General features: G+C 45.2%; 3 protein-coding genes across 4 annotated transcripts in view; all 3 read right to left on the bottom strand.

The window, feature by feature from the left end:
• Positions 1-1,521: 1,521 nt before the first annotated feature.
• On the bottom strand, positions 1,522-2,831 carry MCIDAS (multiciliate differentiation and DNA synthesis associated cell cycle protein). Its single transcript, XM_075739592.1, has 3 exons — positions 2,631-2,831; positions 2,386-2,496; positions 1,522-1,983 (listed from the first exon to the last, which is right to left on the bottom strand). The coding sequence occupies exons 1-3, from the start codon at positions 2,829-2,831 to the stop codon at positions 1,522-1,524; spliced, it is 774 nt and encodes a 257-aa protein (XP_075595707.1).
• A 2,598-nt stretch (positions 2,832-5,429) lies between these two features.
• Positions 5,430-6,943, bottom strand: CCNO (cyclin O). Its single transcript, XM_075740114.1, has 3 exons — positions 6,695-6,943; positions 6,412-6,597; positions 5,430-6,239 (listed from the first exon to the last, which is right to left on the bottom strand). The coding sequence occupies exons 1-3, from the start codon at positions 6,941-6,943 to the stop codon at positions 5,754-5,756; spliced, it is 921 nt and encodes a 306-aa protein (XP_075596229.1). The 3' UTR covers positions 5,430-5,753.
• A 1,264-nt stretch (positions 6,944-8,207) lies between these two features.
• DHX29 (DExH-box helicase 29) overlaps positions 8,208-27,405 on the bottom strand; it is a 28,419-nt gene continuing 9,221 nt past the window's right edge. For both annotated transcript variants that reach the window (XM_075739569.1, XM_075739570.1), the window contains 16 exons: positions 26,718-26,861; positions 26,450-26,626; positions 25,698-25,838; positions 22,764-22,908; positions 22,429-22,549; positions 21,387-21,471; positions 20,677-20,765; positions 19,957-20,085; positions 19,200-19,275; positions 18,370-18,594; positions 17,251-17,387; positions 16,516-16,609; positions 14,407-14,709; positions 12,845-12,976; positions 11,224-11,320; positions 8,208-10,455 (listed from right to left, as the gene is read on the bottom strand). In XM_075739569.1, coding sequence (XP_075595684.1) covers positions 10,400-10,455; positions 11,224-11,320; positions 12,845-12,976; positions 14,407-14,709; positions 16,516-16,609; positions 17,251-17,387; positions 18,370-18,594; positions 19,200-19,275; positions 19,957-20,085; positions 20,677-20,765; positions 21,387-21,471; positions 22,429-22,549; positions 22,764-22,908; positions 25,698-25,838; positions 26,450-26,626; positions 26,718-26,861 — 2,151 coding nt within the window. In that variant the 3' untranslated portion in view covers positions 8,208-10,399. The remainder of the gene's footprint in view (positions 10,456-11,223; positions 11,321-12,844; positions 12,977-14,406; positions 14,710-16,515; positions 16,610-17,250; positions 17,388-18,369; positions 18,595-19,199; positions 19,276-19,956; positions 20,086-20,676; positions 20,766-21,386; positions 21,472-22,428; positions 22,550-22,763; positions 22,909-25,697; positions 25,839-26,449; positions 26,627-26,717; positions 26,862-27,405) is intronic.

Below are 27,405 nucleotides of genomic sequence, written 5' to 3'. Positions count from 1 at the left end.
CATACTATGCATCTTGTGTTTAACTTCATAAAACAGGTGGAGAGGAACTGTAGATATCTATACAAGCTGCCTTATGTTATCAGTTTGTTCCCTGCTGAATTCAGTGCAGCCAGGCGGGTTTTGTCTCTCCTGGCCACTGCAGAACCAGAACTTTCACACAGCATTTTGGGCAAGGTGGCAGTGGTCTTCTCCTGAAATATGAACTGCTCTGGAGTCATCCCAGTGCTGAGCCCTCAGTATCCCAGGCAGAGATTCAGCACCTCCCTTGCCAGAAAGTGTCAGTGCCACAGACACAAAGGACCGCAGATATTGAAGGACCACCTTTGCATTCTCCTAGGAGCTACATGTCATGCTGGTGACAAGAACCACTCTCCTTCCTAATACAGTCTCTGCTTGCAAAAGGACAACACTATGTGCAGGGTTGCAGCTCCTCTAAGAAACCTGCCACTGAGACGATGATGATGATAGTGTGCTGTCACCTTAACCATCACATGAGCCTCTTACAGTTGCATTGCTCTTAATGTGCACGGACCCATGCAGGCATACTGGAAAATCTGAGTATTGAAAAGCAGAAAAACTGATAACTTCACAGGCAGAAAACCTCTATCCTGAGTGGGGAACAGTGCCTTCATTCACTTACGTGCCACAGAAAAAGAAACTGCATTTCACACATTTCATGTGTGCTCTGAGTGTTTCAGCTTTCAAACCAGTGGGTGCAAGGGAAATGTGTCCATTCAGAACAATTTAATGTTTTTCACGCTTCTCTTTTTATTTGAGATAACATCACAGAATGTTAACAGCAGCATGTTTTATTCTAAAATTTTCTGCTTGGGCACATCAAGCAAAGTAAACTTTATGTCGATGTTCAGTTTTCTGTCATCTTTGCTCTAATGAAAGCAAATACGCATACCTGATGCAAAACGCTGCTTACATTAAATCAGTACAAGTAAATGGCGTTTTTAAGCACTATTTAATCATCACACCGAGCGTAAATATACATCTACACCTGCACACATGAACAACACAAGAGCAATTTGTAAACATTGTGGATGTAAAATTCCGTGAAGGTGAAGGCGTGTCGTGTTCAAACCACTTGGGATGGTCTGTCCGTTTTCACACAAGCCAACTGCAGCCACTATCCTCTAAGTTACATTTTTCTGCTCAACTGAGTAACAATTCCGGATTAAAACGGCAGATCTTCATTTAATCTCTACATTCATTAGCGAACTACTGAGGGCGAGTGGCCGACTCGAAAACCCCAGCTCTGTAAAGCCTGGCCACCGCTGCCGCGGCAGTGCCCGGGGCTCGCTGCTCTCGTTGCGGTGCGGTCGCCTCCGCCGCGCTTGTCCCTTCTCTTCTCCAGCTTCCAGCAACGGGGGAAAAGCGCAAATACCCGTTTTCAAACAGAAAAAGGGGAGCGTGCTGCCGGGCAGGGGTACCCTGCCAGCCTTAGGCTGCGGCAGGCCCCGCTCCGCTTTGCCCGGGACACGCGTGGCCGGGGTCGCGGGGATCCGTGGAGCCTCAGCGCGGCACCCAGCGGAAGCGGTACCCGCCGGCGGCGGTGCGAAGGGTGAAGGCGTTGCCCTGTGGGAAGGCCAGGGTGCGGATGCCGCCCGCCTCCCCCAGGGCCGCCCGCAGGCTGCCGCCGCCGCCCTCCAGCCCCCCGTCGCCCGGGTGCGGGGCGGCGCGGCCGGTGCGCAGCCCGCGGAAGGCGCCGTGCAGGCGCGGCACCGGGCGCGGGCGCTTGGCCGTGGGGCTGCCCCCCGGGCTGCCCCCCAGGCTCCGCAGGGCGGCACGGCACTTCTCTGACACCTCCCGCAGCATGGTGTCCACGCCCGCCGCCTCCCCCCACGGCCCCGGCCGCCCGCGCCCGCTCCAGATCCCGGACGGGGCAGTGGCTGGAGGAGGAGGTGGAGGATGAAGAGGAGGAGGAGGAGGAGGAGGAAGGGCCGCCCCGTCGGCGCACTGCGGGAGCATCAGCGACTGCCGGGGGGAGAGAGTGGACTTCCGCGGGCTGCGCTGCACCGCACGTCCCCGCACAGCCCTGCACCGCACCACCCCATCCCGCACCGCCCTGCCCTGAACTGCATCACGGCCCCCCACTGCCCTGCTCCATCCCGCCCTGCTCCACCTCACCTCCGCCCACCACACACCACCCTGCCCTGCCCCACACCACCCCATCCTGCACCATCCCAACCCACATTACACCGCCCCATCCTGCCCCACATCCCCTCACTCCCCCCCACCCCCTCATGGCCCTGTCCCACCCCTGCACTGTTCAACCTCAACCCGCACCCTGTCCCCCACCGCACCCCCCACCACACAGCCCCCCAGGGACCAGATGGGCTGTGGGACAGCCAGGCCTGGTGGGGCAGCAGCACTCACGTCAAGGATGGCGGCCAGCTGCCTGGCCTGGCTCGCCAGCTCCTTGAGCTGCATGTTGTTCTCCTGCAGCGTTGCCAGCTCTTCCTGCCTCTGCGTGAGGGTCTCCTGCAGCTGCGAAGGACAAGTGGGGACAGGGTGGTCAGGAGAGCCCCACTGCCCAGGAGGATGCTGCACACCAAGGCCACGCAGGATGCGAGGGAGAGAAACCCAGCACAGGCCCTTGGGGAGGCCTTGGGTGTCCCTACCTGGCTGTTTGCCTCCAGCGCATCTCCCAACGCTTTCTGGTGCTGGTCCACCAGGTCCCTCCAGCACGGCTCGGGGGAAGGCAGGGGCTGCGGGGGCATCTGTGCCAGCACACTGCTGTCCAGCTGCGGGGTGCAGGGGCCGAAGGCCACCTCCTCACCAAGTGAGAAATCAAAGCTGGTGCAGTCTAGTGGCGGTGGCATTGAGGCAGATGCATCTGGAGGGAATAGCTACAGGGGTTAAGACAGAGAAGGTTTTCACATCCCCTCTTCCCCCTGACCCCTGCACACCATCCAGGTTCTGAGCATCCCTCCAGTAATTCCTGACATGCTTTTACTCTACTGCAGCAGCTGTGCACCCTAAGCCTGTTTGGATTTAATTTCTGTCTCCCATGGGGGAAAGCTCAGTGCCAGGCCCAGGTCCCTCTAATGGGGTGTGGAGTGATGCACTGCCTTATAGACTGTCTCAGGATGGGACAAGCGTGCAGTGAGTGGACATCCAAAAACCCAGAAACAAAACAAAAAAAAGAAGAGACCAAACACACTGTGACTGCTGATGTGTATATGCAGGCATGTTTGGCTCAGGTAAGGAAAAATATCTACTTGCCAGATATAAAATCATTGACGGCATCTCTGAACTCCTGAAAGTCAAACTCTGGTCCATCCTGGAAGCAGGGACCCTGGGAGGAGTGAAGGAAACGTGTCAGTGAGCAGGACCCAAGGGTCAGACCTGCCCGCGCTGCCCGCACTGCTCTGACACTGACTGCTGCCTGCGCTCAGCACCTTCCCACAGCCCCAGCACACCCAGGCACCTGTCCCTTGCCCTTACCACTAGCCTGCCTAATGCATGGGACAAGAGGCTGTCTTCCACTGTGCCCATTTCACAGGTGGGAAGCCCGAGGCTGGGGAGCTGCAAGCCCCCACCAGCTTGAGGGGGCCACCCCCGTAGGTGCCCTGTACCGAGGGCAGCCAAGCCTGCCCCAGCCAGGGCGTTACCTGCTGCAGGGTCACAGGGCCGGCTGGGATGGTAGGAAGGATGGGGGCACAGGCTGCCAAATCCTGCCAGTCGATGGTGGTGGGTGCTGGGGACAGTGAGAGACAGCAGTGAGGAGCCCCGGCAGGGCTGGGCACAGCCGGGGGAGTGTGGTGGCAAAGTGGAAACATGGCCGGTGGGTATCCCATGGCCAGGGGATGCAGGTCTGGGTAGCATGGTGAGGGGCACCGGGGGGGGGGGGGCACAGTGAGGGGCATGGAGAGGGGGACATGGCCGAGGGGGACACAGTGGGGGGCATGGTGGGCGTGTGTCACGGCCGGGAGATGCAAGGCTGAGGAGCACGGTGGGGGGTACCAAGGGGGCGCAGTGGGAGGGGGAAACGGCCGGGGGGGTCAGGGCTCTCCGCCGCGGACAGACTCACCGAGAGCGGGTATGGCGTGGGCCGGCGGGGCGCCGCTGCGGCGCGGACGGGGCGGGGGCGCTCGGGGGCTCCGTGCGGCCGGGGGGATCCCCGCCGCCCCCCCGCTGGGCCGTGCCGGCTTCTTGGTGAGGCGGGCGGGCGGACCCTGGACCCTGTTGGGGCAGATGCTGTCGAAAGCCCGGCGGCGACCGCCCTGCTCCATGCTGCCGCCGCGGCACCGGCACCTGCCCCGGCTCCGGCTCCGGCCGGCGCCCACCGCCCCGCGCCCCGCTCGGCACCGCCCCGCGGGCAGGGGTGCGGGCAGGGGTACGGGCAGGGGCGCGGGCAGGGGCGCGGGGGGCCGGGGCCATGGCGGGCACTGCCCGCCCGCCTTCCCTCCGCCGGGGCGCGGAAACCTCCCGCCGCCTTCCCGGGCCGCGCCGGCGGCTCCCGCGCCCGCGGAGCCCTTCCCCGCGCCCGCGGAGCCGGGGCGGGCCGAGGGGGCTGTCCCGGAGGGAAACCCGAGGAGAGGCTGCGCCCCCCCGCCAGCACCTCGGTCCCCCGGCCGCCCTCCCCAGGTCCCTGCCGGGCCGCATGCGGGGGGGGTCAGCTTGCGGGCTGGACTGTTTTTTGGAAGGATGTTTATTAAATGCTAGGGGGGCGCCGGTGTTGAAAGCGTAAGGTGGGGGCAGGCAAAAAAAAAAAAGAAACCAGCCCGCGGCGTCTTGACTTTACTGAGCCTCGCACCGGGATAGGGTCCCCCCTCCCGAGAAAGGGTCCCCCACCGCTGCCACGCTGAGCCCAGCTGAAATCACCGGCGCGGCTGGGGGAGGGTAACTGACCCTTAGCCTCTTGTGATGGGCTCGCAGGTATTTTCTGCCGCAGCGGTTTGGACAAGCGTTGCTCGTCCTGCCTGAAAACCTGAGGCCGGGCGGGGCTCGCAGCCCGAAGGGCGAGCACCTCCGAGGGCAAGTTTAGATTCGCATATATGCTCTTTTAACATCGTTTAACATCGTTTCTGGGCACAAAGGCAATAAAATTAAGAAAATAAAATATTTTACAACGTAATGACTGTTTTCTTCCCTTGAGTGTTTCCCATGCTACAGTGACAACTTAGTTAGGAGTACACACCTGGATTACAGACCTGCTGGAAAAATAATAACCAGCTGGTTTATTATTTAAGGTTCTGTCTTCCTACACTTAGGCCAGTGCATCTAATCGTTTTCCCCCCGAGCCATGACCATGCCAGCGCGTGGAATGACACCATCGGGCATAATTATTTTGTGGGGGCTGGAAAGTGTTGGGGTGAGCTCATTCTGTGCCAATGCATTTCCTCTCCCAGCTATGGACACACACCGCCAGCAAATAAACGAGTACAGGTAACAAGTAGAAAAGGGTTTATTCAACGTTCACTTGGTCCTTCCACCGTTATCTTTACAGACCATCCTCCAAATAAATAATACAGTACTTGAGATTCTGTATATTATTTACATGCTGGATTTAAAATAAACAGCAAAGGGACAGTGCAACTGACACACAGTAACATCGTGTGCAAAACGTGATCTAATTTTTTTAAAACTCCAATGACACTAACGCATATTTGATTAGACTCTGCATCGACTCCACGGAGCACAAACGACGAGCCGGCACGGAGCCAGCTCAGCTCAAACACTGCGGTCGCAGGAGGTGCAAGTGATGGGTGATGGGTGGCCTCGCCGCTAGCACCCCGCGGTCAGCGGCCGCCCCGCAGCCAGGGGCACTTCTGGGCCAGCTCCGGGGGCAGGAGGAGCGGCAGGGACTGCCCGTTCAGAGACACCAGGAGCTGCAGCTGGTCCATGCAGTCCCGCAGGAGCCCCTCCGGGTAGCCGCTGACCCGCAGGTCCAGGGGGCTGCGGTGGCGCAGCAGCCGGTCCGCCAGCCCCAGGCTGCCGGCGGCCAGCAGGGAGGGGGCGTATTTGGTGAAAGCGTAGTCGGCCAGGCTGAGCTCCGCTACGCCCCCCGCCAGGCTCCGGGCGTCCGCCGCCTCCCCCGCGTCGGCCCCCCGCGCCTCCAGCCGCACCTGGCTGAAGTGCTCCAGGAAGAAGCTGACGGTGGGCGCCGCCAGGTCGAAGCCCAGGCGGTGCAGGACGATGCACTCCAGGTTGCGGAGCTGCTGGCGGGTGAAGGCGTCGCAGCAGAGGGCGAGGAGCTCCTTCACGCTGGGGGGGTGCACCTCCACCTGCGAGGGGGGACAAGAGGTGGGGATGCTGCAGCCGAGGAAGCAGCGCGGGGGGAAAGGGTGCGGAGGCCGGCCCGGCTGGGGCTGGGCTGCCGCCAGAGCCGCTCGGGGGGGCCGAGGAGGGCTGCAGAGACCCCGACGGCGGGGCAGCCGGGCTCCGGGGCCGCCCTACCTGCTTGCAGGCGATGAGCAGCGCCGTCACCCCCAGGAGCTGGAAGCAGTCGGCGGCTACAGGGGTGGTGGCGAGGAAGCGGTCGAGGATGTTGACGGCCAGGCAAAGTGCCTCAAAGGAGAGGCCGAAGTGCCGGTGCACAGGGATGAGCCAGCTGACCAGCTTGCAGCGCGCCTCCGCCGTCACCTGCGGCACCGGGAGCGGGGGTCAGGCGGGACTGGCCACGGGGCTTCCCCCGCTCGTCCCCCGCCGCCGTCGCCGCTGCCGTCCCCGCTGTCCCCACCTGCGGCTGCCGGGCGAGCGGCTCCCGCGGCTGGAAGCGGCTCTCCAGCCCCTTGCGGGAACGGTACCAGCTCTCCCCGTAGTCGCGGAAAACCTGCAGCTCCTGCGGGCTCTCCCCCGCCGCCGCCGCCGCCGTCGTCCCCGGCCGCCGCCGCCGCCGCTCCGGGCGCCGCGGGCAGTGTCCGGGGTATCCGCCGGGGCCCCGCCGCTGCGGGGTGCCGCTGCGCCGCCCGCTCGCCACCGTCACCATGGGGGAGGGCGGCCGTGTCGGCTCCGCTGCCAGGCGCGGCGGCGGCGACGGCTATTTGAGCGGCGGGACGGCCCCGGGGCCATCCCCGCCCGCCTCCCCGCCCCGCCCGCTGCAGGAAGGCCGGCTGGGCGCTGCCGGCGGCGTCGTCTCGAAAACAAAATCCGCAGCAGGGCCAAAAAGGAACCGAGCGGCCAAAACGTCTTGCTCTTTTCTAACGCTTTCCACCGGTGAGACAGCTGCGGTGGAGCTGCCGTAGGACAGGGACCTCCAGAGAACGGGGCCGAGCATGGCCCCCACACTCTGGAAGGGCGCGGAGAGCGCACTTGTCAGAAGTGCCGTAAAACCATGGCAGAGCCTGAACCAAACCAGCTGAAGACGTCTTCCATTTTGCTACAAGAAATGTATCTCCAGCTCCTAGCATTTTAACTGGGAACCCAGCGAGCTTTAACAGCTACAGATTGCTCCACATAAGTAATACTTTCATTTGAGGTCACCGGGAAGTATAGCACAAATACACCAGGGGAGATACTGGGAACACTGGAGTTCTCTGGGCAGTTTGGGTCTTGGTTCCATCCATGGACTATTTACACAACAGAAGGCCATTTTAAACAGCCGAATGGAGGGAAATCAAAGTGTTCCTGCAGTACAACAACTGGTTTACAGAGGCAGAATTAAGGCCAGATATGAGTGTTTTATCAGGTATGATAGGGTTATACGATCTGTTGATCAAGTCTGCTATTGTCCTGGTTTCAGCTGAGAGGATTGATTTTCTTCATAGTAGCTAGTGTGAATGAATTCCTTGCTTTGCTTTGCTTGTGCACACGGCTTTTGCTTTACCTATTAAACTGTCTTTATCTCAACCCACGAGTTTTCTCACTTTAACTTTTCCAATTCTCTCCCCCATCCCAATGGCGGGGAGTGAACGAGTGGCTGCGTGGTGCTCAGCTGCTGGCTGGGGTAAAACCACGACAGCTATATACAACGAAAGACTTGGAAAAAGAAAACCTCTCCTGGGTGGAGCGATGGGGAAGATGTCAATGGGAAAAGGCAAAGGGAGGTTCAGGCAGTCTATGACACCAGCAGCAAAAGTCAGGAGGTGGGAATGATGCAGCTTGAATGAGAGGAGCAGGAAATCCTCTCCAAGGAGGGGACATGCTGCCTTTAAAAAGCACACCCCAAAGAGTCCTGTTGTGACTACGATGAGGAAGATCCATTGATACTGGTCTTGTATCTGACAAACGCTTTGAGAAAAGTAACACAAAGGTGTTAACAGAAGTATTTATTAAATAAATGGAACAGAAGAGAAAATTCATCTACCCAAAAGAGCACAGGGACAAAAGTACACTGCAGAAGCAGAAAGCCACTGTAGTCTTTGTTTTTTGTTTGTTTTTAATTTTAAGGTAACTGTGCTTACCTGTTTCATCTGTTTTGCAGAAAACTTGCTCACTCAGGAGAGTGCAATTTCCTAGTTATTACAATATATCCCCTTAATAACAACTGAAAGAAGCTATTTCTTTAAAAGATTACAAAGCATGGCATGCTAGAGGAACATAAGGAATGCCTCTGACTTTCAACATTACCATACATAAATGGAACAAAACCTCTCTATTCACCACAGTTAATAAGGGAGAAGAACTCAAGGACAATTAACACTTTCACTAGGATTTAGCAATTTAAATTTAATACGCAGAATTTAAATCCAAAAGAAACAAGACCTTATTAGTTGTTGAATTATTGAAATATATTTCTAATTCCTGTTTCCAAAGGATACAAATAAGAAACCTCAACTAGAACAAAATCTAGAAAATTGTTCAGCGTGCAGTTTAATTTTTATCTTCAAGGAATGTAGTTTGCAGGTTTTTATTTCTATGTCTCTGACATGAAAGAATAACGCATCTGAGAATATAGAGTGCAAAACTGACATCTTAAGATCAAAATTTAACTGCTTAAATGCTTCCTTGTGTGGATGTTGCATACTTTGGAATTAAAAAAAAAAAACCCAAACACTTCCTGGCTTTTCTAGGAAACCAAGACTACCACTGGTTTATCACAATTCCTAGAAGGATAACAGATGTGATCGCTTTTCCCTTGGAGTTATTAGCAAACTACTATTAGGAAAACACCTCTTCCAGAATTGAGTGTACTGTAATGTGCACAAGCTGGTTTACTTTCAGCTTATGTTTCTCTCTCAGTGCAGCAGTACGAGTTCTACTACGATAATCTAACTGGATAGCTCCACGTATTTTGCATTTTTGTGCATTTTCCTCAGTGCCCTTTCTGTACACTATTATCTCTGCTGTATGAAATCTGTATTTTTCAGATTAAAAAAAAAATTTCTGTGCTATCCTCTGCCTGTACAGAGTTCCTACTTGGCTGCAATTGTTTAATAGCAATCCCCTCACCCCCTCCAATATTCCTCATTCTTGAAAGCTTGGTGATCTAAAATTTCACCTCATAATTGTAAATACTATGGATAGGAGGAATGTAAGAATATCTGATTCATTAAGTTATCTGGTTAAGGAATATTCAGTGTAAGAGAAACAAGAAACAAAGGAACACACAGACACACAAACATTGTGAGCAAGTGCTAAGAGAGAATAATGAAGACTAGAAGGCTTCAGCCACTGATGGATGAGCCATTAAAGGAACAGCCTTGGAGAGGGTCAACCTGAACTTTGATCAATAAAGGGGGAAAAACACGATCATCATTTGATGGGGCTTGCAGTACTGTGCAAAACTTAACATATGAAAGGCACAGCAAAAGTTACTGCAGTAGTGGGGACAGACAATGATCAGGGTGAACAGGGAAGCGTAAGTGTGAGAAGAGGATGAGGAGGAGCTGCTGCTCAGTACACTTGTCTAGCTGAGCACCTGTTCACAGCAGTCCATACTATCTTCTTATAAAGCATCTTCTTAATGTAAACCATACAGAAAAATGAAGACATCTATAAGATGTATTGCTTTCATACTATAAATTCATAGATCAAAAAAAAATTACCACTTAGGAAAGCCACATAAGAACCACTTGTCTTCGGTTTGCACGCATCTAAGGGAATTCTACTCAACTGAGATTCAGGACCCAGTCTAATCATTACTACAGTCTGCACCAGCAGTGTGATGGTATGGTTAGGACATGAAACAAACAAAAAAGAACAAACAAAAAAACCCCAACCAAAACAAAAAAAAAAGAATTGGCCATTTTGATATTGAAAAGAAACTGCTTCTCTCCATCATTCATGCAGTCAGACAAATGGCACCAAATGTAAAGGCTAAACATATTCAATGTTCATCTTTAAAAATGATATACAGAAAGGTAAATTCTATGCAAAAATCATGCAGGCTTTCCACATCATGGCTGGTATCAGTCACACAAACATTTAAATACTTTCAATTAATGCTGGAGTGCATATTTCCCCTGCCATCACTGAAGCTCTGGTTTGTTACCGATTTCTGGTTTCAGTTACCATTCTCTGTTTTTATCAGTTCTTTGATAATGTGTAAGACCTTGTCATCTAGGAAAGAAAACAAACACAGTGAGTGGAAAAGAGCCAGCTTAAAAATTGATTCCCAAAATCCAAGAAAAATCAGAAGACTAGTCTAGCTCTCAGCAACTTAAAATCTTCATGTTTTACACTATGCCAGACTCTAAAGCAAGACAAGCAATACCCATTTGTGGAGCAAAAAGGGCAAACAGTATGTCTATAATACATCATTAGAAAGTTTATAGAATTACTCAACGAGCTCATTGTGGCCATTTCAGTATGTCACAAAACAGACTACAACAGTGATGTACAGATACATTAGTATACAGGAACTCCCTCTCTTCCTCCCCACCTACAATATTCTTCTGAACATACAGTGTTCAAAGCTTAAATTGTGCTTCTCTATCCCTTACTTTGGGGGCCAAAATGCAGTTCCCCATCATTAACCTAAATTGCAAGACACCTTGCGTAACACTTAAAATCCATCCATGCCTGAGGTTCATCACACACAATCTTACTTCTGTTTTGAGATGCATACCTCACCATTACTACCTACCACTACCCTGAATGTTTTTATCAGGGAAATCTTTAGAACAGAAGTTGTGCAGATCTTCATACCTTTAGAGTGAGCCACATAATATATGTAGGATTAGTAATGACTTTTTAGATGTCTCTCAAGAGAATGGAATCATATTGAAGTCATACTAACACTACTGGGTGAGGATGCAGTGTACTAATGCTTCCTTAGATTTGCCACAAGGTCCATTCAATAAATAGCAGTGTCAGCAATATAGTTACCTTCTAGTGACATTTTGGGATTCTCAAGCTTCTTCTTCAAAACAGACTCAATGAGAACTCTCAGTTGTTTGAAAATTACCGCTATCTTTACGGGAGCCTAAAAACAGAGAAAACATTTGCATTACTCAGACTTTTTGTAGAACAATATAAATTAAAAGATTACCTTACATATAAACAGAAATTTGTAACAAGATTTTTGCAAAGATGATGCATATACATAATTTTAAGTATATGGATAGTGTACTCATTAAAAGACTGGGCTTACAGTATGCCTTCTTATCTTCAAAGATCCTGTTGTTTGTAGCTTCACAGACTAAAGAACAGCAGCTCAGGAGGATAACTCAGAGTATGTTCCCACACATATCAGGAACAACTGGCATATCGTGAAATTATTAATTTACCAATATCCTGCTTACTCTAATTGCTTTTTTCCCCAAGGTATAAAAGTAAAAATTAATTTATACTTGAATTAAAATATCTACACATTTCCCTCTCAGGAGGTCTCTTGAGAAAGCAATTACAAACCTCTCCTAAATCTTGCTAGGAATTTGGATATCTAAAGCTGAAGCCTTTTCCAGCAATCTTTCGTTTAATCCCTCCCTATTCCAGTCTTTCTTTCATTATATACCACCTGTGGTACAATAAGTAACTATCATGGAAAAAGTACAAAATGCAACATATTCTGCTTAGCATCTCAGTATAAAAATAGAAATTCTGAAATGCACTACAAGATGTAATTGGCCTAGCGATCACACAACCTGTAGCCATCCAGAGACCATAAAAAAAAAAAAATCTCAAAAAAGCCCACAAAGGAGCTGTTTTTTTAAAATTCCATATTCATGATAACCAGTGAACTCAATCAGATAGTTGCTTGCTTGCATAAGCAGATTGCAAAAAAACTAAAATATTTTGTAGCTTATAGTCTTCCTTGAGTGTAACACAAGGCCCACAGGAGCACAGAAAAAGGTAGCCAAGTAGTTGGCAGGCTAGCAAAAGCCAATGTTTGCCATTTAAGAGAATTTACAGATGATTCTGGCATGTTACTTGTTTTAATTTTGTCTGCAAAAATATGCGGAGAAAGTGCACTCAGTTTTCTCATTCCCAAATGTAACTTTTTTACCTGGAAACAAAAAAAGCCAAACAAAAAACCCCAAACATCCCAAGCAAACAAGTAATTTTCCATTTGTATTTTTTCCTTTTCCAAATAATTCTGTTTGGGCTATAAAGCAAAATAAATAGTATTTTAAAGATATATGTGTACTGCCATGATTATAAGATTGTAGGAAAGGGTAATATAAAATAGCACACTTATCTGCTTTCAGTACCAGCTCTATAAAACAAGGTTTAGTCTATATCCAATACTTTTTCTGAAAAAACAGCAGCTTTCTTCATGAAGAGAGAGGAAACTGATTTGTTACAAGCTGCATATTACAAGCCTATTCTTTTGAGTGCAATTTCCTAAGATTTTATTACATGTATATAAATTTACCCATCTGTCCTTTAATTTGCTCCTTCCTTCTTCCCTCGTCTTCATCCCACACGTTCTGAATTAAACTTGTATATCAACTGTGTAATACAAGAACCCATGGAACCACAAAAGGTAGTTATCATTCCAACACACCTGAAAATGGATCCAGCCATCAACCGTCAGGAGACGCTCCCGATGCTGGACTTCTATATCCCCACCAAAAAGCAAAATGGGAAAGGGGGATATTAAAGTAGTCTCTCTCAAATACACCTTAGTGTACCTGACCTGCACATAAACAAACACAATCATTTAAAACATTAACAAAAAAACCCAAACCACAAAAAGTTTGTAACACCAAATTTGATTGCTACTTTTAAAAGCAAAAAAACCAACTTTTTTCCTTTTAAGATCCAATCAACACAAGTCATTGTACACAGAACAACCAATGGCAATTTGTCTGCCCTAGACCACATAAAATACATCACCTCTAAGTAACAGGCTTATACAGTACCAGGAAGTTAGCTAAAGCCACCATTTTCTTGTTAAAATTCACACAGAAAGATGTTAGCCTAGTGCTGTTCAGAGAAGAGACATCAAAATTAATAAGCCTACTGAAATAAAAGGCAAGTAAAACTCTTCCGTTACGCATTCTTCTTAAGAGCGTGTGGTTTGTCTATCTATCTATATCCACATATGCACATGCATACACGTGGGCACATGTGTAGACACATCCACAGAGTAAACTAAGGGACTCAGCATGTATTACTTCTGGCTTTGGAGCCTCACAAAGATAGAATGAGATGGGAAGCAGTTGTCATGGGAGGAAAGGAAACAAAAAGAGTGCCTCTCCACACAGCAGTGCAGGCTTTGTTTGTTCCACTGTTCAGAGAATCACTTATGTACCTTAGCTGCTGTCTTGCCCTTCAACTACAAGGTAGGGAAATACTTTGAGCTCTCAAAAAAACCCTATCACTTCATAGGCATTAAGAAGTCTAATGTAATTTCCTGCTTCTCTACAGTAAAGTTGGCCATTAAGCAACTACTGTCAAGGTTTTGTTGTATGGGAAGTGTAACTAAATACAAACACTTGAATTTAGCAAACAGCTGGCAAAATTTTCAGTTGTGAGGGGAAAGAAAGAGACAGGTCAAAAAAAAAAAAGCCATTCACTTAGGAAGTTCAGTAGTCAATTATAGAACTAGCTATTTCATTTTAAGTTATTATTTGGAATATGCAAGGCCTGTATGAAGTTTTAAAACCTTAGAGTCTGCTTAGAACACTAAAAAAGAAAAGCACACTTTGAAGTGTTACTAGCACATATTACTGCTTGAAGTGATCACATTAAAATCAACAGCACTGTATTAAAAAAGTCAATGATACTATTAAGTTAAATGACAGACAGTACTTTTATTTATAGCTACTTTTTATAGTAGTAAAATATAGTATAGTACATTTATAGTACTTTCATTTAAGGTACTTTCATTTATAGCTACCAGTTTCACCACGTACAGATTTGTACATGATGTTCAGCCTTAACTTCTTTTTCTTCAGCACTCAATTGACTCATTTTTATGGACTTTAGGATCACTAGATACTAAAGACTCTTAAGATGAAAAAGACATTCAGATACACTTTACACTGGTCTATGTTATTTAATATTAGTTTGTGTAAAGGTGGAGTTATGCCTCTATCAGCTACGTTCACTATTTTCACTTACCTTCTCCTGGTAAAGGAGCCAGCCATATGTCTGTAAGTCTCTATTTACAGAAGAGGGATGCACTTGTGCTTTACCCTGGGCAGTTTCTACCATACAAGCCAGTTTCTCTGTAATATCGACAGACTTTGTATATATTATTTTTCCTACGTTGTCATACAGCCCTGCAGTCAACACAGCTTTAAGAAGAGCTATTTCATGGAGAGAAAGGGATTGTGTGGCTCCATTTCCATCCCATCCACATTGCATTGCAGGTGCTGTGAACCCTGCTGCTCTGACCACCCTTACGAGTTCCTGCTTCACATCCTGAAATTGGTAAGATAATAGTAAAACAATTAAAAGAGGTACATACTCCACCACATCAGCAAGCAATGACACTCCATGCCAAATATTCATGCTCTCCAGAGAAAGATCTTTTACTAGAAAAACACTTGTATTTTCTGCAACCACTTTGGAATACTGGCTGTTTCTATGAGAAAAACATTATCTGGAATATAGAATTAGATATATGGTGCACTATATACAGTGCAAACACTAAATCTCTCACCTAAATAAAAAGATACATTTGCATCAAAGATCCACTTCTGCTTAGGAGAGCTCAGTCACCCAAACTTAAATAGGAAAGACCAATTAAAACATTTTTTCACTGCGAATAAAAAGCCATTTATATAAGTTTGTGGCTCATTGTGTTGGTTTTGCGTGGCAAGGTTTTGGTAGCGGGGGGGCTACAGGGGTGGCTTCTGTGAGAAGCTGCTAGAAGCTTCCCCTGTGTCTGATAGAGCCAATGCCAGCCGGCTCCAAGACGGACCCGCCGCTGGCCAAGGCCAAGCCAATCAGCGCCTCTGTGATAACATATTTAAGAAAGAGAAAAACAGTGAGAGAGGGCTTTTGCAGCCAGAGAGAGGAGTGAGAAGATGTAAGAACATCTGCAGACACCCAGGTCAGTGCAGAAGGAGGGGGAGGAGGTGCTCCAGGCACCGGAGCAAGATTCCCCTGCAGCCCGTGGTGAAGACCATGGTGAAGCAGGCTGTCCCCCTGCAGCCCATGGAGGGAGGATGAGGGGGTGTAGCGATTCCACCTGCAGCCCGTGGAGGACCCCACGCCGGAGCAGGTGGAGACACCTGAAGGAGGCTGTGGCCCCGTGGGAAGCCCGCGCTGGAGCAAGCTCCTGGCAGGACCTGTGGATCCGTGGAGAGAGGAGCCCACGCCAGAGCAGGTTTGCTGACAGGACTTGTGACCCCGTGGGGGACCCACGCTGGAGCAGTTTGCTCCTGAAGGTCTGCACCCCGTGGAGGAGACTCACGTTGGAGAAGGCCGTGAAGGACTGTCTCCCGTGAGAGGGACCCCATGCTGGAGCGGGGGAACAATGAGTCCTCCCCCTGAGGATGAAGAAGCGGCAGAAACACCGCGTGAGGAACTGACCGTAACCCCCACTCCCTGTCCCCCTGTGCCGCTGGGGGGGGCGGAGGTTGAACCCGGGAGTGAAGTTGAGCCCGGGAAGATGGGAGGGGTGGGGGGAGGTGTTTTTAAGATTTGGTTTTATTTCTCATTACTCTACTCTGTTTTGCCTAGTAATAAATTAGATGAACTCCCTCTCTAAGTTCCATCTGTTTTGCTCGTGATGATAATTAGAGAATGATCTCTCCCTGTCCTTATCTCGATCCGTAAGTTTTTTTTCATTGTACCTTTTCTCCCCTGTCTAATGAAAGAGGGGAGTGATAGAGCGGCTCTGGTGGGCACCTGGCCCTCAGCCAGGGTCAACCCACCACACTCATCTTTCAAACTAACTACTAACAGACCTGTTCTTCAATATCAAGAATAACACAATCTTAGTAGTTTGATTCATATGTTTTGATTCTCTGTTGGAAGTAAGGACTAGCTTCTCCAATGGCAGTGACTGCAAAGATGCATACCAGCAAAGCGTGCATATCAAAACTCAAATGCAGACACAGTTACCCTGATTGAGGGTGTGCATTTCATCAGTTCTTTGCATTTCACTTGTTTTTGTCTGGTCTAAGTAGCGATATATCACCTCTTTAAAAGTACATGACATTTTGAGAGGGAAATTTTAACAAAACACTATTGAGTGCAGAACATAATTATTTGGCTTACCTCTAGAGTTAACAGTGAAGTTCTGTTAAGGAAATTTCTTCTGCAGTAAGTCATTTCAGCACGATACCCCCCTTCTTGTCGAGCCCTTTTCCACCTAAGGAAAAAATCCTGTCTTACTACAGCAAAAAGAATCACATCAAGAATATAACAATACAAAAGTGGTAGTAAGTTAAAAGGCAATACTGTGTTTTGGTCAGCATTCTCCACTTGAAACTAGAAATAAGTGGCATTAATAACGATGAATGCTGCTGGTCTAAGAGCACTCCAGAGAACATGCCTGTAACATAAATTAACAAAAATATAAGCTAATTTACTCTCAAAAATTACATATTTCTGTCTGTCTTGACAGCTGAACCAAGATTCAGGTGTGTTTTTTGAGACTTAGTAATAATACCCTATAAAGAAAAAAAAAGGATGTAATTTTTATAATATATACGTTTGTACTTCTTCAGATACAAAATATTCAGGTCAGCATATTGCAAACAGCAAACAAAATACTTTAACCACTAGGATAAACAGACACAGTACATCTCTGTATGTGTGCACACATAGTGAAAAGGAGTAGTAAGCAAGCTATCCTTTTGCGTTACAGTATTTGGCAATCTACTGTTATTATGAAGAGAAAAACTTCAGGTGCAAGCAAATCACAAGAAGATACTTACTAAGGATTCTTTACAGAACTACATTACTTAAGTTTTATCTGCATCTAGCTGAAAGCACAGGAGAATTATTTACCCCAGATAAGCATTGTAGATTGTTATATGGTCTGAAACTGCCATTGCTAGAGATGATTTTGCAAGATCTGCTTCATCTTTTCGACCAATTGGTGTAGTAAATGGGGATTTTTCTGTCATAACAGCAGCCAGAGTTGCCTGCAATTAGTGAAGTACACATCACTTAGGAGTATTTTATTATAAGTTTACAGGTTTATCATACAAGTAGATTTAAATTTTCTTTTACAGTAATATTTAATGATACTTTATCTTCTACTAAATCTCAAGGAAAACTTACCACCAGAATTTTCCTGCCTAAAATTCAGAACTCAGCAGCTTTATATTAAAGACATTGCTTACATAGTGCCTTATATAGACTGATTAAAAAAAAATTAACCTCACATGAAATGGTTTGTCAAATGACAGACTAATACCTGATATGATGCAGTGAATGTCAGATTAAACAACTCCTTTAGATTATACCACATTAACAGGAGATAGTGAGAGAACAAAGAATTTTAACTTTCAGTTTTCAGCAACTAACATACCCATGCTTCATCCTAATTTGCAGTAAATTAAATGAAAGTGTAAACTATGCCGCACTCTTCATATAATAAGTTACCACATCAATTAATTTGCAATAATTTTATAACAGCATGTTCTTAGCCCACAGACTGTGGGGTACTCCAGACTGGTCTAACCCTCATGTAAGAGGGTTTTTTCTATAAGTGTCATACTCCCTGGGATCGTGACAGAACTGAGGACCTAGTCTGATTATCCCCTTGTGAACAGTACCTAGAAGTTTAGAATCATAGTATCATTTAGGTTGGAAAAGACCTTTAAGATCATGGAGTCCAACTGTAAAGAACACTTAGATTGTTCCCCTCCCTGATGTCCAGATGCCCTCACCTTAAAATAACATTTTCATTTCTTGCATCATCCTTTCAAATTACCATGTTGCAAGAAATTAGATAGGCATGGGCTCTATCGGACATAGGGGAAGCTTACAGCAGTTTCTCACAGAAGCCACCTCTGTAGCCCATCTGCTACCAAAATCTTGCCATGCAAACCCAATACAATTGTAAAGAGTTGACCATTTCTATACTTTTGTTTTTTAACTTAATTTTTTTTTTTAACTCACCACAGAATCCAAGCAGCCAAATATAGCACCAAATATAAGCATTTTGCCAATCTTTACATTGACAGGAAGGGCTGCAAGGTGCTGGCCCAATGGAGTCAGCTTGGGCTCATTTAACAGACAAGCCCCAATCTTCCTCAAGAGGTTCATCGCATTACCAATTACTTGCTGCTGTGGTGGGTCTAATGCTCTGGAAAGGAAATCTTCAGGAGAGCCAAGATTGCATTTCTGTGAAGTAAATGTGCATATATTTCAATATAAAAATTATTATAACAACCTTTTATAGTAGTCACAAAGGAAACTGAAAAGCTGTTCTTGCAATCAAAAGCCCACATTCCCTCCCCTCTAAACCTGCCTCTTGGTTCCCAGAACACAGATGTGTCCCACATTAGGTTAATGAAACTTTACTGTTTAGAAGCACCATGTATGGAACAACCACTGATGAGAGAAGCTTGTTAACAATAGCGACACATGAGCAGCAGACTCTCAGACCTGATGAGATACAGTTCAGCCTGGCACTAATTCGCCAGGTTGCCAGTTTTCCTGTGCATATCCTACTCACTTAGGATGGGGAGAGAGGGAATGGAATTGCTTCCTTAAGCAGAAATCAGTCTGAAGGCTATTTAACTAAGTTTGAATTGTCACTCTGAGGTAGACTGGAATAGTACAGTACGCTATTCTCACTCAACAGCATGCTCTGGATTTTCCAACACACAGGTACGGGGTTCCCCCCTGCCCTGGTGGGAGAAGCCCCACTAACTACACTGGATTAGGGCTGTCCTAGCAAACCTTTTTAGCCAACAAGGTCAGTAATTGTAAACCCAAAACCATACCATAATATGAAGGCATAATTCCTCCAAAGGCACACGCAATATTTCTGGAACAGAATATTCCATGAAACTTTCAAACCTGCAATACCATAAAAACATAGAATCACAGATATTCAATTTAATCTTTGAATTCAACTTATAAACTCACATTTCACATGCTCATTCTTCGCAGATGTTCTTTAGAGGGACAAGGGGCGGGGAGTGGCATGTGCTTTAATGCATGGGTAAACTGTTCATCCTTTGAATTAAGGTGTGGGGGGTAGCTTGGAAAGCAAGAGTTTTAGTGAAACAGAGGGAAAGGCAGTAAGACCCGGATTTTCAAAACAAATTCTTAAAATACATAGCTCTCAAACTGAAAGTCTTGCATATGCCTAAAATGCACATTTCTTTGGTTATTTCAAAATACTTTTACCATAACTGTTTCTCAGCTGAAAATTGCTTCAGACTTTCAGACAAGCAGGAAAAAGGTTATTCCACTGCAGTAACAGAAATTAATTCTGCAGTGCTGTAGAATTTATATTTTCCCCATCTCTTATCCATAGATATACCACTTCAGAAACCTACAGATTTGTCTGACAAAAAAATTCGGAGTTCAGGAGGTAAGGTTTGTGTATATTTGATGCAGGGCAGTAGACGTTAAAAACTGATCTATAGTTCCTTGGTGCTGTACTTCTCCTTTAATTATGAATCTTTTTCAAAATATATTTATTTCAAAGACATTCACGCAATTCACGAATCTCGTTAACGAAGTTTACAGTACCTGTCTCTTGTGTACATTCGGAAGCAGAATCCATCCCTAACACGCCCAGCTCTTCCTTGTCGCTGCAGAGCACTAGCTTTACTAACAAAGGTCTCCTCCAGGGAGCTCATCTGACTACTTTCGTGATACCTTAAAAATTGTAAAGCAAGTGCCCATTCAGATTTCAGAATTAAAATTTTGGTGTATACTTAAATACCAGCGTATTGATAACGTATGTCAATAGTATGTCTTTGAAAATGTTATATTTAGTTTGGAAAATTAAGCATACCTGGGGGAAATTGTTTATCCTAGAACCTTGGACACAAGTCACTAATGAAAATGTAAAAATTGTAAAATGAAGGAGCTATTGTACTTAGTTCATCTCCCTGGCAATTCAGAATTGTTCCTTCCAACACGTTCTGTAGTGCTCCTCCATTTACAACAGACAAATTAACTTCTAAAAACTGAGATAGTATAAAAAGGATCTACTTTATTTTTAAACCAGTACTTAATCATGAGTCTCCATATCTATGAACAACTCCCTTTGTTATGCTTCACACCATTTGAAAATCCAAAGATTCATCCCAAACTTGTACCTAAACTGCAAAATGTTCAATAAGCTCAGCATTATTTTTTTTGTCCAGAACTGTAGTTTAATAAGGATACCACAAAATTCTTGCAGTAGTAACCTCCAAATATTTACAGTGATCACAGTATGATCGATCAAAATGGAGCTCTCACCTATTTTCTTTTGTTCTCCCAGTATCAATTACAAAGACAACATCTGGTATTGTAATACCCGTCTCTGCTATATTGGTTGCCAAAACAATCTGAAAAGAAGGAACATAACAAAAATAAGAGTTATGGAATGCCTGTCTAACAGTTTTCATCTTTTTAATCTATGTTATAGACTAAGTTTGGTTAAAGTTTTTCATCCAGAAAGGTCTCCTTAAATAATCCGACAAAGCATTAAAAGCTACATGACTTGGAAAATGGCTTAGTATTCCCCAATTACTAAGGAATCAAAAGTTAAGTGAGAATTTTGCATTCACTTTTTGTTTTATAATCTATCAAAATTACTAGCTAGTACCTGTCAAAATTAGTCAATTTTTAATTGCTTACTGCCCAACTATTTAAAATACTATTTTCCTAGATAAAAGCTATAGTTACTGGTTAACAATAGTCAAAATACAGGAAAGTAACAATTAAAGAAGCTCTCAGAAAAATACTGGATAAAAATTTGTCTGATTACTGGCAGGGTTTTCACAGCATGCTAGCTTGTATCTGTTAGAGGGCACCAAATTAGAATTGTTTGTTTGCAGTAGAGAAAACTCCAGAAACAACTGTTTTTGTGTAATTCTGTATGATTTGATTTTAAAACAAATCAGAGTTCCACGGACAGAAAGTTTCTCCTTTCAATGGTGAACTTTGCCTTTCTAAATATATCATACCTTTCTAATGCCAAGCGGAGGTATTGTAAATGCCGCTGCTTGATCTTGAGTTGAAAGAACAGAATGCAAAGCTATCAACCTGTGCCTAGAACAAGAAATTACACTAATTAATGTACACTTATCAAATTAAGATACAGTAAAAAAAATGAGACCAGAACAATGACAACAGTTTGGAGAATGCAAGTAGAATGAACACTTGAAAGAGTAAAACTTTGTATGATTAGACATGAAAGTCTGCTTCAGTGTTTTATTACAAGACCAAGAAAGGATAACACCACTTAGTTCATAGGGCTGTTCTATTTGATAATAATGCAGGGAAAATACTACTACTGTAGAACTCCAGGTTAACTTACATCAATAGCCTAGCAAATACGGGAACTAGGTGTCTGTGAACCCGAGTCTTTACATCGTGCTTACAAGACAAGGACCATTATTGAAAATTTGCACAGAACTATGATCACATGCAACTTTCAGCCTGAGTGACAAAGGCCTTCAAAGATGACACAGCCACAGAGATTTGTACTTTCCTTCTCTTCTAGACTTTGACATCTCAGTCCATTTATAAAATATTTAGAATTTTATTACAAATACTCTTTTTATGCCATCCTGTTGCTAACTTTTAGTCATCCACAAAATAAATTTCAAAACTATCTGGCACTACAACACTATGCCATTTCTCTTAGTAGATTACGGTCTCTGGATATTTTCTCAGGAAGTAGTCACTTCCATGCAAACAGTAAGCCACAGAACGCTGTATCCCAGACACAGCGGCTACCATACCCCAAAAAGTGGAAAAGTAGTAGTAGTCAAGTGCTTTGTGAGTTTGTTGAAAAATAAAATCAAAAGTATAAGAGTTATGACTGTACCATTCCTAAGCACCTATCATTTTTGCTTGTATCATTTTTAGATAGAAGTACAGTGTAGCACAAACAGTTCAGAGGTGTACCTCCGAACCTCTCTTTTCAAGAACAGCAGACCTTAAAACCCAACAAACACGTTCATTCAGTTAAACTATTAACTTTATAGAAAATATCTGCATTACCTGTCACGCAAGTTAAATCTTCTGTCAGTTGAAATGAGATCATACAGCTGTTGGATATGGGCAAGCCCTGGTAGAAAGATCAGCACAGCACCCTCAATGTTCTTGAACTGGGGACTTCTGTCTGGAAAGTTACAGTACAGGCACACAGTTAAAACAAACATGCATTTGCAAACATTTTCACTTGAGAACAGGAACTAATTCTGGGCCCTGCACTAAATGCCTTTTAGGATGTTTCATATAAGAATGAAGTCAAGTACTTCATTATCAGTAGAAAGCACTGGAAAATAAGTCCAAAGGACAGCCCCAAGTACATAAGCTTCTTAAGTAGACCGTACCTAAGTATGCAAGCAACTCCAAAATAAGTTCAAGGTTGATCTTGTAAGGGTTCATATACAAGATAGCCTGCTGTGTACGACTGCTATACTTTGCATAGTAAGGAGCCAAATCAATACCAGATCCAGACTGGATTGGGACATACTCCTAAAAAAGAACAGGAAAAAAATCATATTCAATTCAGTGTTTCAGAAGAAGGCAAGAAAGCAGAAGGTCAATTTGTCATTCACTTAATTTAGGTTTACCTGTCCTAGTTTCAGCTGAGATAGCATTAATTTTCTTCATAGTAGCTGGTATGGGGCTATGTTTTGGATTTGTGCTGAAAACAGTGTTGATAACACAGGGATGTTTTCGTCACTGCTGAGCAGTGCTTACACAGAGCCAAGGCCTTTTCTGCTCCTCACACCACCCCACCAGCAAGTGGGCTGGGGGTGCACAAGGAGTTGGGAGGGGACACAGCCGGGACAGCTGACCCCAACTGACCAAAGGGATATTCCATACCATGACATCATGCTCAGCTTATAAGGGGCTTGGGGAAGAGGAAGGAAGAGGGGGCAGTCGGAGCAATGGCATTTGTTTTCCCAAGTCACCGTTACACATGATGGAGCCCTGCTTTCCTGGAGATGCCCAAACACCTGCCTGCCCATGGGAAGTGGTGAATGAATTCCTTGTTTTGTTTTGCTTGCACGTGCAGCTGTTGTTTTACCTATTAAACTGTCTTTATCTCTTTTCTCACTTTCACTCTTCTGATTCTTTCCCCCATCCCGTCATGGGGCGAAGTGAGCAAGCGGCTGTGTAGGGGCTCAGCTGCCAGATGGGGTAAAACCATGACAGCCTTTTTTAGTGCCCAATGTGGGCCACAAAGTGTTCAAGGTAATGACAGATTTGACTGGAATGTGCTAGATTGAATTTATAGCTGTTTTGCTGTCTAGCCATGAATTGGCAGGCTCCTGTGCTTGCCAAGGGGCTTGCTTGCCCTACTGTATAGCAGAGTCTAGTGCTCGTTAGTGGCCACATTTTGCTTCTGCGGCTCACTGTACTGCTGATCATCTTACTGTGCTGTGCCTGGGAACATTTTGGTAACAACAATGGCGATGTGCCTGGGCTGGCAGATGGCCAGGGCACCGCTGCTGTTTCTGTGCTGCTGTACTGGATGGGTTGCAACTCCTCTGTGCACTTGAGTCAAAGGGACTGTGACCTGTGGATGAGCCCACGTGGGAGCAGGACACCCTGAAACATCTATGGCCAGGAATAAGCCCGTATCAGAGCAGCTATATTTCAAAGTGTCTGTGGTCATGGTTATGGCTGTGCAGCAGCAGGTACACCTCTGGAGGGATTCTGAGCCAAGGATAAGTCCATGCTGGAGAAGGTACACCTCGAAGCATCTGTGGCTGTGGATAAGTCCATGCTGCAGCAGGTACACCTTGAAGCATCAGTGGCTGCGCACGGGGTCATGCTGGAGCACCTCAAAGTGTGTGTCCACAGATGAGCCCATGACAGGGCAGGTTTATTTCTGAAGTGAGTGTGGGTGAGGACATGCTGGAGCAGGTGGATCTCTGAAGGCACTGTGGCCCATGGAGAAACCCACGCTGGAACAGGTGCACCTCAAAGTGACTGTGGCTGTGGATAAGTCTGTGCGGCAGCAGGTGTACCCCTGGAGACACTGTGGCTCATAGATAAGGCTCCACTGGAAGCAGGTACACCCCTATGGGACTGCAGTCTGTGGATAAGTCCAAGCCGGAGCAGGGGCAAGGGGAAGAGCTCATTGCAATGTTAAACCTGAAGGTCTGGCCCAAAGGGACCAGGAATGGAGATTGTAATGGATATACCTTTAAATTGTAACCCATGATTTGAGTTGCATGTTACTGGAATGAAAGTTAAGAGTGAATTAGGTGGCAACTCCTGTAGTGTTTTAGAGCATAAGAAAAGGGGAAGGAAGGGAGAATTATCAGAACATAGACCTCTAAGTTGTTTTTAAGCATTGTACAGATAACATAGAAGCCTTATGCCAAGTATTTAAGTGGCACTATTGTAAATTATTTCATTGTTAATCAATGCACTTAAAGAAGCTTGCCACCACATATCTTTCTGCACTGAAAGCTCAACAGAAATAAACCACAGAGATGGAGGAACACTTGGGAGAGCACTCAAGATTCAACTAACAGATGCTGCTGTGATGTATGGTGTAACTACCACTCTATTAAAAAAACCCAAACCAACAATCAGCAGAGCCCATGAGAGCATATTTTTAACATGTGGCACCAGTGTTTGATCACACCAAGCTAAATGGTCCTGCAGACATTTTGAGAGAGCAAGTCAGAGCAGACAGGTATCTGCCTAAAATATATACAGTCTAGATGAATAGCCTAATTTGCCTAAAGTCAGATGGCATTCACATACTCTTCCCTTCAAGAATTTTTATCCAAAAGACATCTGCAGATGTCTTTTGTAATCCTGTCACTGTACCAACAGGATTAACCACAGCCTGTTAAACCTAAAAGTTCCATACAATAATCTCATGTAAATCATCTCATTAGGCATGCCAAGTTGCAGGATCTTGGGAGTTTTTCAGCTAAGGCCTTGCCTCTTCTGTTCTTAGGTTAACTACTGAGAAGAATTCTTCGGGAGAAAAAAACCTTAAATGCTTTCCTCTGCTGCTGCTTACAGATCTAGAGCTAGAAATCTGTACAAGAGACCTCACTGTCAAATACAGCAAAATCAGACGAGCTATAAAGGAGTAGCAGAGACAAACATAAGGGTGCAGCATTAATAAGTATCTGGTTTCCACTGTAAGAGTGCCATTGTGTCTATCTTTTATGAACTGAAAGAATACTTGATATTATATAATCCAATCACATATAATAAGAGAAACTAAAATGACAAAATAAAAAATATAATCAAAATTTCCAAGTCAAAACTAGAAATGCCTATTTTACCTGATACTTTGTAAGGCCTCCTCCTTTGCTAGTAACGTTTATTGTTACTTCCTCCTCCTCCTCCAAGAACTTCTGACAATATTCTGAGTCTTTCTCCAGAACATAGCCAGTTGCTTCAATTACATCTTCAACATGGAAAATCTTTAGTGAAAATTCACAGAAGAAATACAAGGTATGTCAAAAACTAATCAGCACCTTTTTTGTTTTTTAAAGCTTAAATACAAAGCTGAACAGGGCATGCCCTTCTCTTTTAATGCTGCAATAGATCTTGAAAATTTCAACTTAACTTTTCTCAGGATTTTTGAAAGCCTAAACTTAGAGCTGCTATGAGATTGTTAATGGGCCTCTCCACATGATGTCTAACATTACTTTTACCACAGCCCATACAACATCCATGAGAAATGCACATAAGAGTGTAATGACAAAGTTGCATGGGATGGGGGAATTCTTCAATGCTTTCCTTTCTACCAAGGTTGAATAGAGAAAAAAGATATATTGAAGTGTCACTGATGGACTGATTTTAATCAATAATAAATCCATCAGAAAAAAATAGTACAACCCTGTACTTGAAAGCACTGAAGCTATTTCGTATTTTCAAATGAAAAAGGGTTACAAGTCCTTGAAACGCACATTTAAGATGTGTATTTTTGTACAAAAAGTGATAGAAGTGTTTTTCCTATAGACACTCACCAGGCAAACGCTGTATACGTGCATACAAAGTGTCTTGCATAATAAAACAAACATTTACCTACCTCAACAGGGTAACTCCTCCCTGAGATCCTTAAAATGGGACAGTGTGAAAAATAGCTGGAAAACTTCTCACTGTCCACAGTAGCACTCATTAAAATCAGATGCAGATCCGAACGCTTATGCAAGATCTCCTTCAGAATAACTAGCAAGAAGTCAGACTGGACACTTCTTTCATGTACCTAGAATTAGAAAAACATTTGTAGTAAGGCTTTAGTACAAGTCAAGGCCCAGAATAACTATAGTTTCTGCAGAATAGAAAGAGCTGATAACCTCATCTACAATAACATGAGATATACTTGAAAGAAGACCATCTTCTTGAAGTTTCCGAAGCAGGACACCTGTTGTACAGTACAGTAGTCTGGTGGCTTCTCCTGTTCTTGATTCCATACGAATCTGATATCCACACAGGGAATTCTTTAAAAAAAAGATATTAAAAACGTAGGAATAACTTAAAATAGTACACAAGCTATAGATATTCAAAATGAAGTGAGATTTAACTACTGGTAGATGCAGACACTGCACAAGTTGCTAATTAAATAGTAAGGTGAATGACTACCACACTATTTTTTCATACACACACTTTCTTTTGTAAAAAAAAGGGAAAATACACTGAAATCTACAACTAAGTTTCTCCAGAGGAGCAAAGAGCTGGTAAACTCAGGTGTTCTTTTCAGGGTTTTTCACAGTCCTCAAATAAAAATATTTTTGCACAAATAGACTATCATAAAACATACATAACTTTGGTTTTCTTCAAATAACAAAATAACTTATGTCGGAAGGGGCTTCTCTCAAAGCATGGCCTCACTCAAGACCAGACTGGATTCCTCAGAGCCTTATTCAGAGGAGTTTTCTCCATTCCTAATGACAGAGATGCCACAGTCTCTGGGCAATCTGCTCCAATGTTTGGCCATCCCCATTATGAAACATTCTTGCTCTTTATCACCCACCTAAGATTTTT

This window comes from Balearica regulorum, chromosome Z (genome assembly GCF_011004875.1).
Source record: "Balearica regulorum gibbericeps isolate bBalReg1 chromosome Z, bBalReg1.pri, whole genome shotgun sequence".
Lineage (NCBI taxonomy): Eukaryota > Metazoa > Chordata > Aves > Gruiformes > Gruidae > Balearica > Balearica regulorum.
The sequence above is the reverse complement of the archived record's forward strand: the minus strand, read 5'-3'. Positions and strand labels throughout refer to the sequence as shown.

Excerpts from the sequence above, each read along its gene's own strand:
- CCNO (XM_075740114.1), bottom strand. The coding sequence starts at position 6,943 with ATGGTGACGGTGGCGAGCGGGCGGCGCAGCGGCACCCCGCAGCGGCGG. Across the intron at positions 6,598-6,694 it reads CGCTCGCCCGGCAGCCGCAG|GTGACGGCGGAGGCGCGCTG; the intron begins GTGGGGACAGCG and ends CCGGTGCCGCAG. Across the intron at positions 6,240-6,411 it reads TGCTCATCGCCTGCAAGCAG|GTGGAGGTGCACCCCCCCAG; the intron begins GTAGGGCGGCCC and ends CCCCCCTCGCAG.
- MCIDAS (XM_075739592.1), bottom strand. The coding sequence starts at position 2,831 with ATGCCACCGCCACTAGACTGCACCAGCTTTGATTTCTCACTTGGTGAG. Across the intron at positions 2,497-2,630 it reads CGCTGGAGGCAAACAGCCAG|CTGCAGGAGACCCTCACGCA; the intron begins GTAGGGACACCC and ends TGTCCTTCGCAG. Across the intron at positions 1,984-2,385 it reads AGCTGGCCGCCATCCTTGAC|TCGCTGATGCTCCCGCAGTG; the intron begins GTGAGTGCTGCT and ends TCCCCCCGGCAG.